This window comes from Diorhabda carinulata, chromosome 5 (genome assembly GCF_026250575.1).
Source record: "Diorhabda carinulata isolate Delta chromosome 5, icDioCari1.1, whole genome shotgun sequence".
NCBI classification, from domain to species: Eukaryota; Metazoa; Arthropoda; class Insecta; order Coleoptera; family Chrysomelidae; genus Diorhabda; species Diorhabda carinulata.
Window position 1 is genome coordinate 25,882,605 of NC_079464.1, and position 14,050 is coordinate 25,896,654.

The 14,050-nt window shown below is 32.2% G+C and overlaps 2 protein-coding genes across 2 annotated transcripts; one reads left to right on the forward strand and one right to left on the reverse strand.

Annotated features, from left to right (window-relative positions):
* The first annotated feature begins 105 nt into the window (after window positions 1-105).
* On the forward strand, window positions 106-1,521 carry LOC130894641 (elongin-B). Its single transcript, XM_057801563.1, has 4 exons — window positions 106-244; window positions 380-473; window positions 593-737; window positions 795-1,521. Exons 1-4 carry the CDS (start codon window positions 242-244, stop codon window positions 904-906), a joined length of 354 nt encoding a protein of 117 aa, XP_057657546.1. The 5' UTR covers window positions 106-241; the 3' UTR covers window positions 907-1,521.
* Window positions 1,522-8,296: 6,775 nt separating this feature from the next.
* Window positions 8,297-12,551, reverse strand: LOC130894542 (homeobox protein HEX homolog pha-2-like). The gene is made up of 2 exons (XM_057801422.1): window positions 12,387-12,551; window positions 8,297-8,814 (listed from the first exon to the last, which is right to left on the reverse strand). The coding sequence occupies exons 1-2, from the start codon at window positions 12,549-12,551 to the stop codon at window positions 8,689-8,691; spliced, it is 291 nt and encodes a 96-aa protein (XP_057657405.1). The 3' UTR covers window positions 8,297-8,688.
* Between the last annotated feature and the right edge of the window lie 1,499 nt (window positions 12,552-14,050).

Genomic DNA, 14,050 nt, shown 5'->3' on the forward strand with positions numbered 1-14,050 from the left:
AGGATTTAGATATCTTATAAAGTTAAATATTGTAAAGTAATTATCAGATGTTATCATGAAACAGTTTATATCGGAAACTGCGCATGTTCCGTGTCAATTGCATCTGTCATTTCTGAGATTGTTAATTTTTGTGTCGCGCATTATTTGTCGTCTCGTTGACTTGTTTAGGTTAAATAAATTAATGACTGCAATAAACAAAATATATTTTTGGTCTGAATAGAAACAAAATCAACATCATACAATGGTAAGAAAATTTCAATTTTAACAAATAACATTTATATTTTCCATATCTAAATGGACGTCTCTTGGAAACCATAACCTATATTTTAAGAACCACCAACTGAATATGATCCTTAGATTTTTAATCAATCATTTTTAGGATGTTTTCTTGATGATAAGAAGAAAAAAGCTAACGATTTTCACCGATGCCAAGGACACGACCACGGTTTTAGAACTAAAAAAAATTATTGAAGGTAACAACTGAAATATTTGAAAGTATTTTAAAAGCATCAAATTGCTGGAATATATGATGACCTGTTTTTGTAAAATATAGTTTCTGCTGTAAGTTATTAACGTCTATTTTTCAATATAGGTATTTTGAAAGTTCCGCCACAAAATCAGCAACTATTTAATAAAGACAACACAGTAATGGATGATTCTATGCTACTCTCTGATTATGGTCTGACTTCTACTACTGCCAAAGCTCAAAGTCCTGCAACTGTTGGTCTTGCTATAAAGTAAGTTATGAGACATTTTTATTGATAATGTTATTAAAATAAAAATTATTATTATAGAGATGATAATGGCGAATTTGAAGCACTGGATCTAATACCATACTCAGCCCCTCCAGATCTACCAGATGTAATGAAATCTCAAGAAAATAATGGCCAGGAACAGTCCTCTTGAACTAACTGTACAAAACTTCAATTTTTATACATCATTGTTTTGCTTTACACACATCGAATCCTCAACTACTTTTTGTTAAATTCTGAGCTGATGTTTTTTTTTAAATGTAATTTATTTTAAGGACCTGCACACTTATTTGAGGTGTTGATATTTAATAGGTAATGATGATATAGGTTGTGCTTGTTTTTGGTTTTTCAATTTTTAGGCTTAAACCCTTGTTACCATTTTATTTAAAATGTTACTAAAATGACTTCTCAAAGGTAGGTAAAAAGATAATTAATCAGGCAATTCTTGTAATGCTTGGTATATTATCCAAAATTGGTAAACGATCTTTTTTAAATGTACTTATAAATTATATACCAAATAGTGTTTTGAAGTCTTTTTAAACCCTGGTATGTTCAGCTTTCAGTAAAAAGTATTTAACAGATGTTTATCCAAGGTATTGGGAAACATTTTGTAGAAAATAGAAATATTATTGTGAACTCGTTAACCAACTTGATTACAATTTACAATAACATAACTGTTTTGCTGGATTCTCACACCACTCTTTGAGTAATCTACTTTTCTTTCATTTTATTCAGGGTTCAAATAAATCAATTAAAGTCATGATTCAAACCAACTGATTTTTATTAATTAACATCATATTTATAATCAAACCATAAATTTTCTAAATCATTCGCTTTTAATTATTATTATAATATTTATCTATTAAACCAAAGTAATAATGAAAAACATATTACCGCAGGACCTCTTTAATACAAATTCCAAAAATTTGCCACCGTTCGAATTATTGCACAAAGAATCTAAAGGGTATTTTTTATGAATTTAAGTTGATAATATAGTGAAATTTTATTTATCTTTCAACGTTACATTTCGCTCCGTTGGTAGTAAAGTGACACAAATCAAAATTGGTAAATGTTTATTAGTAGGGTGGTTTAAAAATTCGAAAGTAAACACAGCATCTAGCAAGGTATAAAAATATTTTATTCAACATTTTTTTATGTTATAACTCTCAGTAATAATGCATTCTTTAGTATTGTTTGATGTTTAATTGAAATATTTAAATTTCACCCTAAATAAGAAAGGAAGTTTTAGCTCTTATTCGAGTTGTGACACTTTTTCATAAAAACTAAGCATTACTTAACTTATTAATGTCGGTTTTAAGTTATGTATGATTGTTATAGAAACTGGGTTGGATTTTAATTTTAAGAAAATCCTAGCCTTAATATAAAAAATTCGGTTGAATTCATATACAAATTAGGGCTAGTGTATACATACTGTATACAACTGTTGCATTGACTAACTGTTTCGTCGCTGTAGTCAAGGTGTTACAAACAATGTCAATTAACAAGAAAGTTTTAGTTTGTGCTTTGATTTATAGACATTTTAAGAGAGATAAAAATGGAAGATACTGTGTACATCGTATACTCAGTGATAGATAGTCTAGTGGAATATTTCATAAGTTACATTCAATGCAGACAAGTTTTTCAAATATTATAGAATGAGTGAAGAAACGTTCAATAAAATAATTTCATTCGTGGGTCCTTATATAAAACGCCATGATACAAGATGGAGATGCTCCATAACAATAGAAGAGAGACTTAGTGTTACTTTAAGGTAAGTAATAAATTAAAACACATTTATAATATAATAATCAACATTTTATTTTAATAATAATTACAGCCAGTAATTTATTTTGTAAAGTTTAAATAAAATTGTAGTTCAAGTCGAGTAGAGAATGTTTGAAGTTCGATATGTAGCTTGGCAAACTATCGTCAGAGTGTTGAGAGCTTTTAGATGTGCATTATCGGATATGTTCCAGTCTAGAAACATCAGTATGAGGTGTGGTAGATCCAGTGTAATACCCAGGCTGCTGACTTAATTGTTGTAATAAATTGTTTCTTGAAGGCTGTAATAAATTGTTCGTTGCATGAAATTGTGAAGGTTGTAAAAAATGTTTCGTGAAGGAAGATTTATTAATTTGTCTGTTGGCTTTTACTGTTCGACCTAAATGTAGTATTTCAATTTTGGCTTGACATTTTTGGTCATCTGTAACGTAGGAATTAAAGAGAGAACAAAATGTTTGTCTTCATCGAAATCATCTTTTAGTATGTTCAACAAAGATTCTTAGAACTTCGGATCTGAGTTAACTAATCTAACCTAACTTTTTTGTTCCCTGTATTTTGTCTTATAGGTACATTTGAGCACATATTGTCACAATATGGATGTTTTCGACGTTTCTCTGCCGCTTGTCCGGATGTTGTTTTTTGAGTCTTTAATTCTCTTGAGAAGCAGGTTCTCAAGTTAAGTAATTTCTGTTGGACCTCTGTATATGTATAAAAAATATATTTATTAAATATAATATGAAACGAATCATATTTATTTATATATTTAACATATAATAATTGCAAAAGTTGTAGCTTATTTGTATAAACAGTGTGGAAAAAAAATTGGATTTCTTTGGGAAAGTTGCTTAATTTCATGAGTGGATTTAACTTCTTTCGGGTGTATATCCCCTTTCCGTTTTATCGTATATATTTTTAGTAATACATATATTTTTTACAGATATTTGGCTACTGGCAACAGCTTCAATACCCTCTCATTTACATATCAAATAGGAGCAACAACTGTAAGAAACATCGTAAGAGATATGTGTGATCAAATTTGGGCAACAATGCCACCAGTGGACAGAAGAAGATTGGGTTGAAATTGCAGATAAATTTTACATCCGAACTAAGTTCCCTAATGTCATTGGCGTCCTCGATAGGGGGAACATATTTCGGTTAATTCAACCAGATAACTCTAGATCTTTATTGTTTAATTATAAAAATTACCATTCTATGGTGTTAATGGCTTGGATTGATGCTGATTCTAAATTTATTTATATTGATATTGGTGCATATGGAGATTCTTGCGATTTGAGTGTTTTCAAAAATAGTTTGAATATTCCGAATAGAAGAATATTGCCCCATGACGATAATGGGAAAAAGATGCACTTTTGGTATTTGAGCCAATAAATGGCGAATATTTCATAGAGGGCTTGATGTAAACCTAGATTTCATAGAATCATAATTAAAACGTTTTGTGTACTACATAACCTCGTACGAATTAAAGATGGAATACAATTCAAAGACGCGCTTCATGACGCTCCACTAGAAAATATAACATCTCATGATGACAACAGAGGCAGAAATCTAACCGGTGCACACCGGGGCAGAAAGGTCCTATACCTGACAATAAATCGAAAAAGTAATTAGCAAAGAAAGTCTAGTTTTTATAATTTTTGGAAAAACCAATATCCCCTTCATTATAACACAGGTAAATGCCAATCCCTAGCGTTTACTACCCATCCCTGTACTAAAGTTTTCTACGGATTTGTACTGTTGTAGATTTGAATTTTTTTGTGTGGATTCAAAGCTATATTTTCATAGTTTCTGTTTTTATTTCAACATGGAACCTTCTACTTCAGGTATGTAACAACATTTTAATAAAATTATATCTGCAGAAAAATTTAGTTAATATTATTTAAAACAAAAAATAAAATAAAACAATATAATTTTAACATTTTCCAATATATATGTAAGCTTTTAATTGGGTTCCAATATAGTCCAAGTTTTCAAATATATTTTTTTTATAATTCGTATTATTTTAGCTTTTCAAAATTGTTTAGTTTTCTTGCACTTATTTGCACTTTTCTTTAAAAAAATTTTGTCTGTGTACTGATAAACTAAGATAGTGTAAGAATTAATGTTTTAATTTTATTATTATTTTATTTCAGGAACAAAATCAAACACCATGTTTATTTCAAGGAGAGAACTTTTCAATATTCTCAGAATTTCAAATAAAAATGAAATTGAAGAACAATTTGCGCTTATATAAAACTTTTATAATACAGTAATACCCCGTTTCGACCCTCTCGCTCCGCCCTCTCAGTATTTAGTTTGCGACAGATTTAAACGTGTTCCACGTGGAATTGTTTTACATGCGCAGTCGTTTTACTTATAATCTCTAATTATGTCATTTGAAAGAATGAAAAATGAGTCATTTAAGCCTAACAAGAAAAGAAAACTACTGTCTTTGGAGTGTAAACTGAATATAATTAAGGACTTTGAAACAAAAATTAAAATTTGTGAATTGGCAAAGAAATTTGACCTACCGGAATCAATAGTCTGAACAGTTATAAAAGGTAAAGAAAAAATTATGAACACTGCGAAAGACTCTCAATCTTTGAATTCAACAAATAGAAACATTGCTACAGTCATGGTGTGATAATCAAGTAAGAGTGAAAAATTGCCCTGTTGATAAAAATACAGTGTGCTTTCAAACAAAGCAGATTTTTGAAAAACTAAAAGAAGAAGCTGGGAAGTGTTTAAAGCTAGTAACGGCTGGTTCGGCCGATTTAAGAGTCGTTGTAATTGGCATAGCTTCGCAGAGAGTGGAGAAGCGGCAGGCGCTGATAAAGAAGCTGCATCTCTACCCAGAAAAACTCCAAACAATGATAGATGAAAGTGGCTACACGGGCCAAACCATTTTCAACGTAGATGAACCGGTCTTTTTTGGAAGAAAATGCCTAAAAAAATTTTTATTGCGCGTGAAGAGAAAACTTCCAGGTTTTAAAGCCGCCAAGGATCGATTGACAGTAATGGTTGGTGCGAATGCAGCTGAAGATTGTAAATTGAAACCTCTCTTAGTTTATCGCTCAGAAATCTGGTTTGCCTGTTGTTTGGAAGTCTAATGCGAAAGCTTGGGTGACAGCTTCTCTTTTAGTGGACTGGTTTGGCCATCATTTTATTCCTGAAGTCGAACGTTACTGCCAATTAAAAGAAATTCCATTTAAAGTGATTCTACCAATTGACAATGCACCAGGTCATCCTTTCGCAATTCTAAATTCTAAAAGTTGACGACTTTTGAAAGCAATTCAATGTTTTAGATGCTGGAAGAATTGTTGGACAATCTCGGAATGAGGTTTCACAAAAAACTCTATGGTGTCTTGAAGAAACTGTGCCCATTTTTTTCACCACTGAAACCCAAGGAGAATCAGTTTCAGATCCTGAACAAATCGATAGCATAAAAGAAGAAGTGGTCGATATTGCCAAACAATGAAATTTAGAGGTAGATAATGATGACGTTCAAGAATTGCTAGATTCACACAATCAAGAGCTAACAATTGACGAGATTATAGAAATGCGCGTATGAGCAAGACATTGAACAAACTGGTTCGCTAGATCCAGTTGAATCGCTAAATCAAATGACAATTGCAAACTTAACAGAAGGACTCAATTCAATTGAGTTCTAACCATCGAGATACCATCTTCCTCCCATAGCATTTTCTTCAGATCGATGTCTCAATACCTTTTCAGACTCTTTAAGTGAAGCGCAGGTCTTTTTTCCACGCTATTAATGAACTCCTCCGTGTCGTCTGCCATGGTGACAAAAAGCGTGGCACCACTTCAAACAAAAATCAAGTACAGTTTTCGTATTATCAGAAATTACATTCTCATCAATCGGCAGTGCACGTCGCGCATAAAACAACATGTGCGAGCTAGATATGAGCCAAAACCGACAATGAAGCTCGAATCCGTCCGTCTTACCGAAGTTCGAGTGTTGTCGAACGTACCCCTCACTCGACTGCTTGTCTTCTCCCGCCCACTTCGCTCGCTACTTGGTTCGTACCAACCAAACAAAAAACCGTCCTTGGTACGATTCTGCGCAATAGAAATTAAGTGTTTCAACCGGGCGGTTACTGTTGTACGAACGATTATTATTTGTGTTCCAACCGATTTAGGTATCATTTGTGAACCGTTAGGCCCGTTGCAGACACTACGGATTTGGACGTACGATATAAATTCGTACGTCCACATTCCAATAGTGGCACGAAGAAATAGATTGCCCATTGCACACGCTTCGATCACGGCACGGTAGTCGTGATGCAGGCGTGCTTTGCCACTGGAAACACACGGTTTCGAATCGTCCAAAATTATCAGAGACCTAGGTGACTGAATGCGCGTTTGCACACCATCAGTGATCAGTCGTACGGCAGATTCCAAATTGGTTCTACCTACAGTGAATTCCTTATTGCCTTAGTGCAAGTAAGACTAAGATTACCCATAAGCTAACATTTCAACTGGTTGTATACAGTTTCTCATTTTTGTATTCTGTCTTTGAATAGAGTCCTTCAAGCGATCATGTAGTTCGTCAAAAGATGATATAGACATGCGGAAATAATTGAAGAATTTATTATCATCTCTCCGTAACTCTTCAAAAAGAGTATAGAATCCACCAATCTCGCACCTCATTTCATTTATTGGATGAACCCAGTAACACGAGTATGTTTACGTTCCTTTCGACGACGGTGTAATAGCCACATTGCAATAATTTTGCGTTTGCGATCCATTCCACTTCACGACGATCGAAGGAAAACTAAACTGGACGTTCGATAAAAAACGTAACGTGTGTAAGTAAACATGTCACTGACAAAAGTCGTTCGAATATTTTCGTACGTGCAAATCCGTAGTGTCTGCAACGAGCGTTACCGGGACGATCTTTTCGATACTTGGTTGATAGCAAGTACCGTGCATAGCCGGACATTGCGCAGAAAATATCTATAAACGTTCCAAGAACGGTCCCGAATTTCAGGTTGACACACCTTTTAAATCATTTATTTCCGAAACTACAACAGTCAGCTAAGAGACGGTGATTTAAAACCCGCAAGGTGTACTTTGTAAGTAAAATCTGAAAACAGTTTATTCCGATAATTATATGCAAGTACAAGATAATCAGCAACCTCTTTGGTGACTACTCGATAAATGGAAATTTATTTACTTTAGTTAATTCAGCAATTTCTATTATGATTGCATAAGATTGCTGAGTATTTTCCTTTAAATATATTTAAATATATTTAAAAAACTTGTTGTGTTTGTATATCTGAATCTTTATTATTAAATTCATCATACTATCTTTATTCTCACTACACTGTGCAATTTCATTGTCTTTATTCGCCCATGGTCTGAAGAACGCCATATTTCTTTTTATGAACTAAATGATCCTTATCACACGACGCCACTGCTTATCGCAGACTGTCTGGCAGGAATATTTCGAAGAAATTGTGTACATACGCCTTTCGACAGCTTCGGCCCATAGAAATGCATTTACGTTTACGATTCGATGTTTTCATTGGTAAACAGTGGAGATGATCAGTCCGCGTGGACTAACGGTTTGTTAGATGTACCGAATTTTATACGGGGAGTAAACATTATTTTTCATTTCTTAATTTGGTATGAGTGCCGCGCGTATTTATGAAATTTAATTGTTCCTCACTTAATTATCTTCTGCATTTGATATTGGAAGAACTATACAACTATAAGAGTCATGATTTTCTGCTGCCGTAATGATAAGGTGGGCTCGTAACTTTAAATTTGAATTTTATACATTTTTTGTTTACAAAAGTGGTTTAGGAAACATCGCAATCCTCGCCAGTCTAGTTACAAGTATACTTCATAATAAAAAGTACAATAAAAAGTGATATCAACCATGCATGTTACCAATATTCATTACACCGTAATTTACGTATCTATTTTCAATAAAATTTGATGTAATATGTGCTAGCAACTAATTTATTTTTTAAAATAAATGTTTTATATATACAAAATTTCATTTAAAATTCGTATACAGTCTTTTGGATCCTTCACTTGATCAACATTTCCTTACAGGCATTTCTAAAACTGACACACGGTTCTAACTCATTTGTACTCGGCATCATCCTGATTCTCAAAATAAATATGTTCAATTTTCTTTAACTGTTTTAATTATATCCCCATCTGTTGAATTTGACATTGCACCTTGAGGTTGTCCGCCGTTAGAATTACTTCTTCTCCATTTGGCTCTTCTATTTTGAAACCAAGTTTTCACCTGCAAATAAATAAGAATTTGTGAATGTATTTTTACGAAATTGCATCCTTGTATAGAACTCCGTAGGAAACTGTCTTTACCTAATAGAATATTTAACGCGACAGCGCCGTGTTTTTCTCAGAAAAGAACCATCTCGATTGAAACTCGAGATATTTCAAATCGATACGAGAATCGAGAACTGGAATCGTCAGCAACGAATATATAATTTAGTATAGTGAATAGTGTATATTAGGTAATTTTTTTTAGTCTCAATAAATTTAGAGTAAGAAAACATATCGTGTGTTTAAATTTATCCCACCATTCATAATAAATAGTAAATAATGATATAACAAGAGAAAAATTCATCGCACTCTCAGCGAGAGAGACTATAGCCCATTTTTTACCGTTAGCCATCAATAAATTTTATTTATAAAACCAAGTTTTCATGAAAGATAAAACAAGAAAAATATCAATAATTAGCTGACACCGCAGATTTTGTCTTGTCTAAACGATGAATATCGAATTCGAATTGGTTTCGAAATCGATCGTAAAGTCGTTTAAAAGTTATTCCAAATAAAATTTCTCAAAATCTGCCGGTGTGAATTGTATTACAAATCTAATTTTGGTCAAACCCTTTCGTTATAAACAAATCTGTTGTGCCATAATGCCGTACATACGATATAGCATCCTGAGGGTATTCATGCATATGTCGTGGACTTCCGACGTATGTTGCTGGGAAAATAGTTGTTCTACCTACATTTTGTGCATTTCCATCAGCATTGATGGCATCCCGTATGAATGTATTCTTCAGAACGCAGTTTTGTCTGGGTCAACCTGATAAATGTCAATCGCTCGGTTCCAACTTTCACGTACATATCCTCAGCATATTGGTGGGAGAGACGCCGACATTTTAAGATATTATTGTCCTAATTTTTCCCAACCATCAGTCTGTATGAATAATAATTCATTGAACTAACTTTTTTGTTAGTTTCGGAAACTGTAACTGGATTTATCATCTATTGAAAAATTATCGTTGTGTTTCAGACACCCGCTGCAGTTGATTGCTACGCCGCGCCGATGTAAAACAAATCTCGGTATTCTAAATTTTCACTCACGATGACAAAAGCCACTTCGTCAATTGTTGGCGCATTAAAACGTTTCGCGTGTTTTCCTGCTCGCGTCTTATCAGCTTTGATGACAATTTTGTTATTATCAGACGGTCCAAAGCAACCAATTCGTTATGTTGATAAAAAACGTTTGGAGTTGTTCCACAATAATTGGTCTTTTCACCTAATTATTGTGTGCACAACGCTGATCGACTTGTCTTCCTGAGAGAACGAGCCATTTTAACGATTTTCGAAAGTATCGGCAATTGACTAATGACAGTTAAATAAATGTCATTTATTACAAAGCCCACTAAAAGTATACATAAAAAATTAAAACTTATTTAAAAAATATCTCGGAATCGACTAAAAGTTAGAATAGGATTAGTGAATAAAATTTGACTTGATTTTTTTCACAGACCTTGACAAGATAAAGAAAAATACTTTTTTATTTCTTAGTGCTTGTATCAACGGGTCAAAATAAAATTTAGACCACCCTGTATGTCTAAAAATTTACAGGAAACAATCAATATCTGCATGGTTTTGGTATAGGAAAGTATGCCTTATTTTTAACCTCTGAATGCATTAAAATAGAAAAAACCGGGTGGTTCTATTTAAAAAAATTAAGAAATTTGATATTTATGAAGCTATACTTTAAACGCTTTTTATACACACCCCGTACAAAATAAAAAATTTTTCAACATAGAATCGAATACTTCTGACCTTGCTAAAGCAACCGAACAGAAACCATTTTCATATCCTTAAGGATATCCTCGTAAAAAAATAATTTATAAGCGTCTGCAACTGTCAAATTTTTTACAAAATAATTAATAACTCAAGAAGTATGCATTTTTCTACAAAAGTATACTTAAATTTTGCGTAGGTTTCAAAAATGTATTAATATACAAGGTGTTCTTTTTGAAATAACAAAGTTACAGTCGGCTTCCGGTAGAACCGGAAGCCGGCCATCTATGAAAATATTTTAGTTAAAAAGATCGTATCCGAAAACCCAAACGTAGGAATTTTAATGATTTTACTATTAGTATTTTGCCATATACAGATAGTCTCAACTCGTCGTGGGACACCCTGTATAGATTTAAAGATTTTGTCGTCATTATTTCTTGATTTCATAATCGGTTTATGAAATGAAAAATATGATTCATAAATAAAACTTACAATTTTGTAAGAGGGTGTTTAGGAGTCTTGAAAACCGGGAAAACGGCGGAAATTTCGCAGTGCCGGGAAAAACCGGGAATTTGACAGAAATTTTTAATAATTTTGAATAAACCAACCAGGCATAGCAAGCTGATATATCCCAAAAACCCGATGTCGAAAATCGTATAATCCAATTGAAACAATATGTTGAACCTCCCTCGTAACTGCAGTCTTACGAGTTCACGTATCTATGGTTGCCTAACTAACGCCCTTTGACGTCATCTGATATTGACAGCGGTTTTGGAATTCTACTGAAGCTTTTAGGGTCTCTGCTGTTTTTTACAAAATTTATTTTTAAGTAAAGCTTAGATTTGGTACAAGGTTACCTACAAACATGTTTTATTTATTTAAGAAGTGCGACTAATATGTTATGTTTCATATGAGTTTTTAGGTATTGTAGCTCAGAATTGTTTTGTTTACACGTTTAAAACATTTAATATTTAGGCGTACTTAAGAGAAAAAATCATACTCAACCATTGTGCAATACCATTATTTTACTTTATTTAAATAAAATAGTAGGCAATCAAAATTTTACAAAAATTTTGAGCTCGTACTTGGAGTAATTTTTGAAAAGTGAGATAAAGCGATGAAAATCGTTTAAAAACATAAGAGAATATCTACTATTTTGATGGAATATGACAAATACTTATATTTTTTTCCAACTTTGTGGTAGGTAAAATTACGACTTATCTCTAAAAATTGGTATCTTTGGCAAAAATATGAATTTTTCGATGCCGACTTCAGCGGCTTATAAAGGGGATTTTCTCGAATCAAAACATCAAACAATAACTTCAAATCTGATAGAGAAATATAATGAGTAGGGCACTCTAAAGTATAAATATATTTTTTTAAGTAAAGACCATCTTTTTATGAAGACCTGATTTCGGTTCTGAATAACTTAATGATGCGGTTCGTTGCAGGCGAAATTATTCAAATCACTCCTATTTATAAAACAGTCGTGTTAAAAAGGTTGCCAATGATTGCAATGAATGCAAGATATCAATTTAAGATGTGGCACATGAGCGGCTTAAAAAATGTATTGGGGCAAAGATAAGGACATGTTGATCTTTCGCAAGGATTGTAGAAACTGTTTGATGTATACGTTTCCCAAACTTTTGGAAAAATTGGAAAGTCTAAACTCAGAGTGTAGATTTTAAAGATTATATTCATAAACACAATTGCCTGCAAAAGCAATAGCAGTAAATAAATATCTTCCCATTTAAAATTATTAAATCAAAAAATTCTTTTTAAATAATTCGAAATTCAAATACTTACTTGTCTATCGGACAAACTCAGAGATTCCGCCAGAACTTTTCTCTCTTCTGGACTTAAATATTTATTAGAACAAAACCTTTTCTCCAAAATGTCCGTTTGATTTGCTGTGAAACGAACTTGTCCTCCTTTCCGTTTGCTAGGACTATACATATATTTATATTGCATAGCGTAGGAAAGATAGTTGGGTTGGTTATCGTAAGGGGATGTGGGCCATGGCTTTTGTCGTTGTAAAGTTGAATATTCTGAAAACAAATATCTAGTCTTAATATAGTAGGTATTCCCCAACATATTCTTCGACTTCAGAAATTAGTTTTTAAAATTCTATATCTCTTATAAATTAGAAGCTTCCTGTATAAATGAAAAGAAAAATTTGAAATTCTTTATCTATGCTTGAGTCATCTTGATTGTTGATGAAATCTTTATGTAATTCTTTAAATTAGACAGTTTTCCTAGTACTAAATCTTAATATCAGTTACATAATAATTTCTAATATCTCTTGTGAAATATTTCTTTGAAGAGGTTTACATCATGTGGACCTCAAACGGATATCCGTTGATATCTGGATAAAGGGAGGATAAAAACTCGAAAGATAAACTGTGGTTTTGGTAGGTATAATTCATAATTATTCCAATCTTTAATTACACTGGCCGACAAGATTTTCGTAACACAGGCGAGAGACCTTTATTTTTAAAATGGAAATACGCCTCCAATAATAGAAAAAAATATTTGGTAATTATACACTTTCACGGTCACCTAGTTTTTTGGCTCTAGAAAATCGAAAAATGGATGGATTTTAATGATCTTGGTCTCAAAAGTTCCATTTTACGGCGGATTTATAAAAAAAATTAGTAGAAATAGCTGGAATGAAAATTTCTCATAGTTTTACTGTTTTAAATCGTAAAAAGAAACGGTTTTGCAAAATAATCCTTTACAAAAAATTATGGTAATTATACACTTTCGCGGTCACCTGATTTTTTGGTTAGGTTAGGTTAGGTTAGGTTAGGTTGGCTCTAGAAAATCGAAAAATGGATGGATTTTAATGATCTTGGTCTCAAAATGTTCCATTTTACGGCGGATTTATAAAAAAAAATACGAAAATTAAAAAAAAATAAATATTTTTTACAGTTTCATGACTTTAAATGCAAAAAAAAATGACTTTCTACATATAATCCTTCGTAACTGTTTCTGACGTCGGGGAATCAAGTTCGTATATTTTTTTTCGCAATTTACATAAAAAAATGAATATTTTGAAAAAAAAAATTTTTCTACTATTTAAGGTTTAAAACTATTAAAAACCGCAAATTCAGCCACTACCCCCGTGTTTTTCATAAATTCGTCGTAAAATGGAACATTTTGAGACCAAAATTATGAAATTTATCTATTTTTCGATTTTTAATGGTCCAAAAACTATTAACATTGAAGAATATAGTACGAAACTATTCACGAAAATTAATTGTTTTTCATCGATTTCATTTTAAGCTATAAAAACTGAAAACATCATTCTTTTTGGACTTTTTTTTAAATTGTTTATTAATTTATGTAGAATACAAAAAAAAATATAAGAACTTTATCTGATAATGAGATAATTTTTTGTAAAGGATTATTTTGCAAAACCGTTTCTTTTTACGATTTAAAACAGTAAAACTATGAGAAATTTTCATTCC

What these genes read in the sequence shown, in the direction of transcription:
- LOC130894641 (XM_057801563.1), top strand. An exon ending in ACTAAAAAAAATTATTGAAG is followed by an intron (nt 474 to 592) that starts GTAACAACTGAA and finishes TTTTCAATATAG; the next exon opens with GTATTTTGAAAGTTCCGCCA. An exon ending in ACTGTTGGTCTTGCTATAAA is followed by an intron (nt 738 to 794) that starts GTAAGTTATGAG and finishes TTATTATTATAG; the next exon opens with AGATGATAATGGCGAATTTG.
- LOC130894542 (XM_057801422.1), bottom strand. Translation starts at nt 12,551, where the DNA reads ATGCAATATAAATATATGTATAGTCCTAGCAAACGGAAAGGAGGACAA. An exon ending in TGAGTTTGTCCGATAGACAA is followed by an intron (nt 8,815 to 12,386) that starts GTAAGTATTTGA and finishes ATTTATTTGCAG; the next exon opens with GTGAAAACTTGGTTTCAAAA.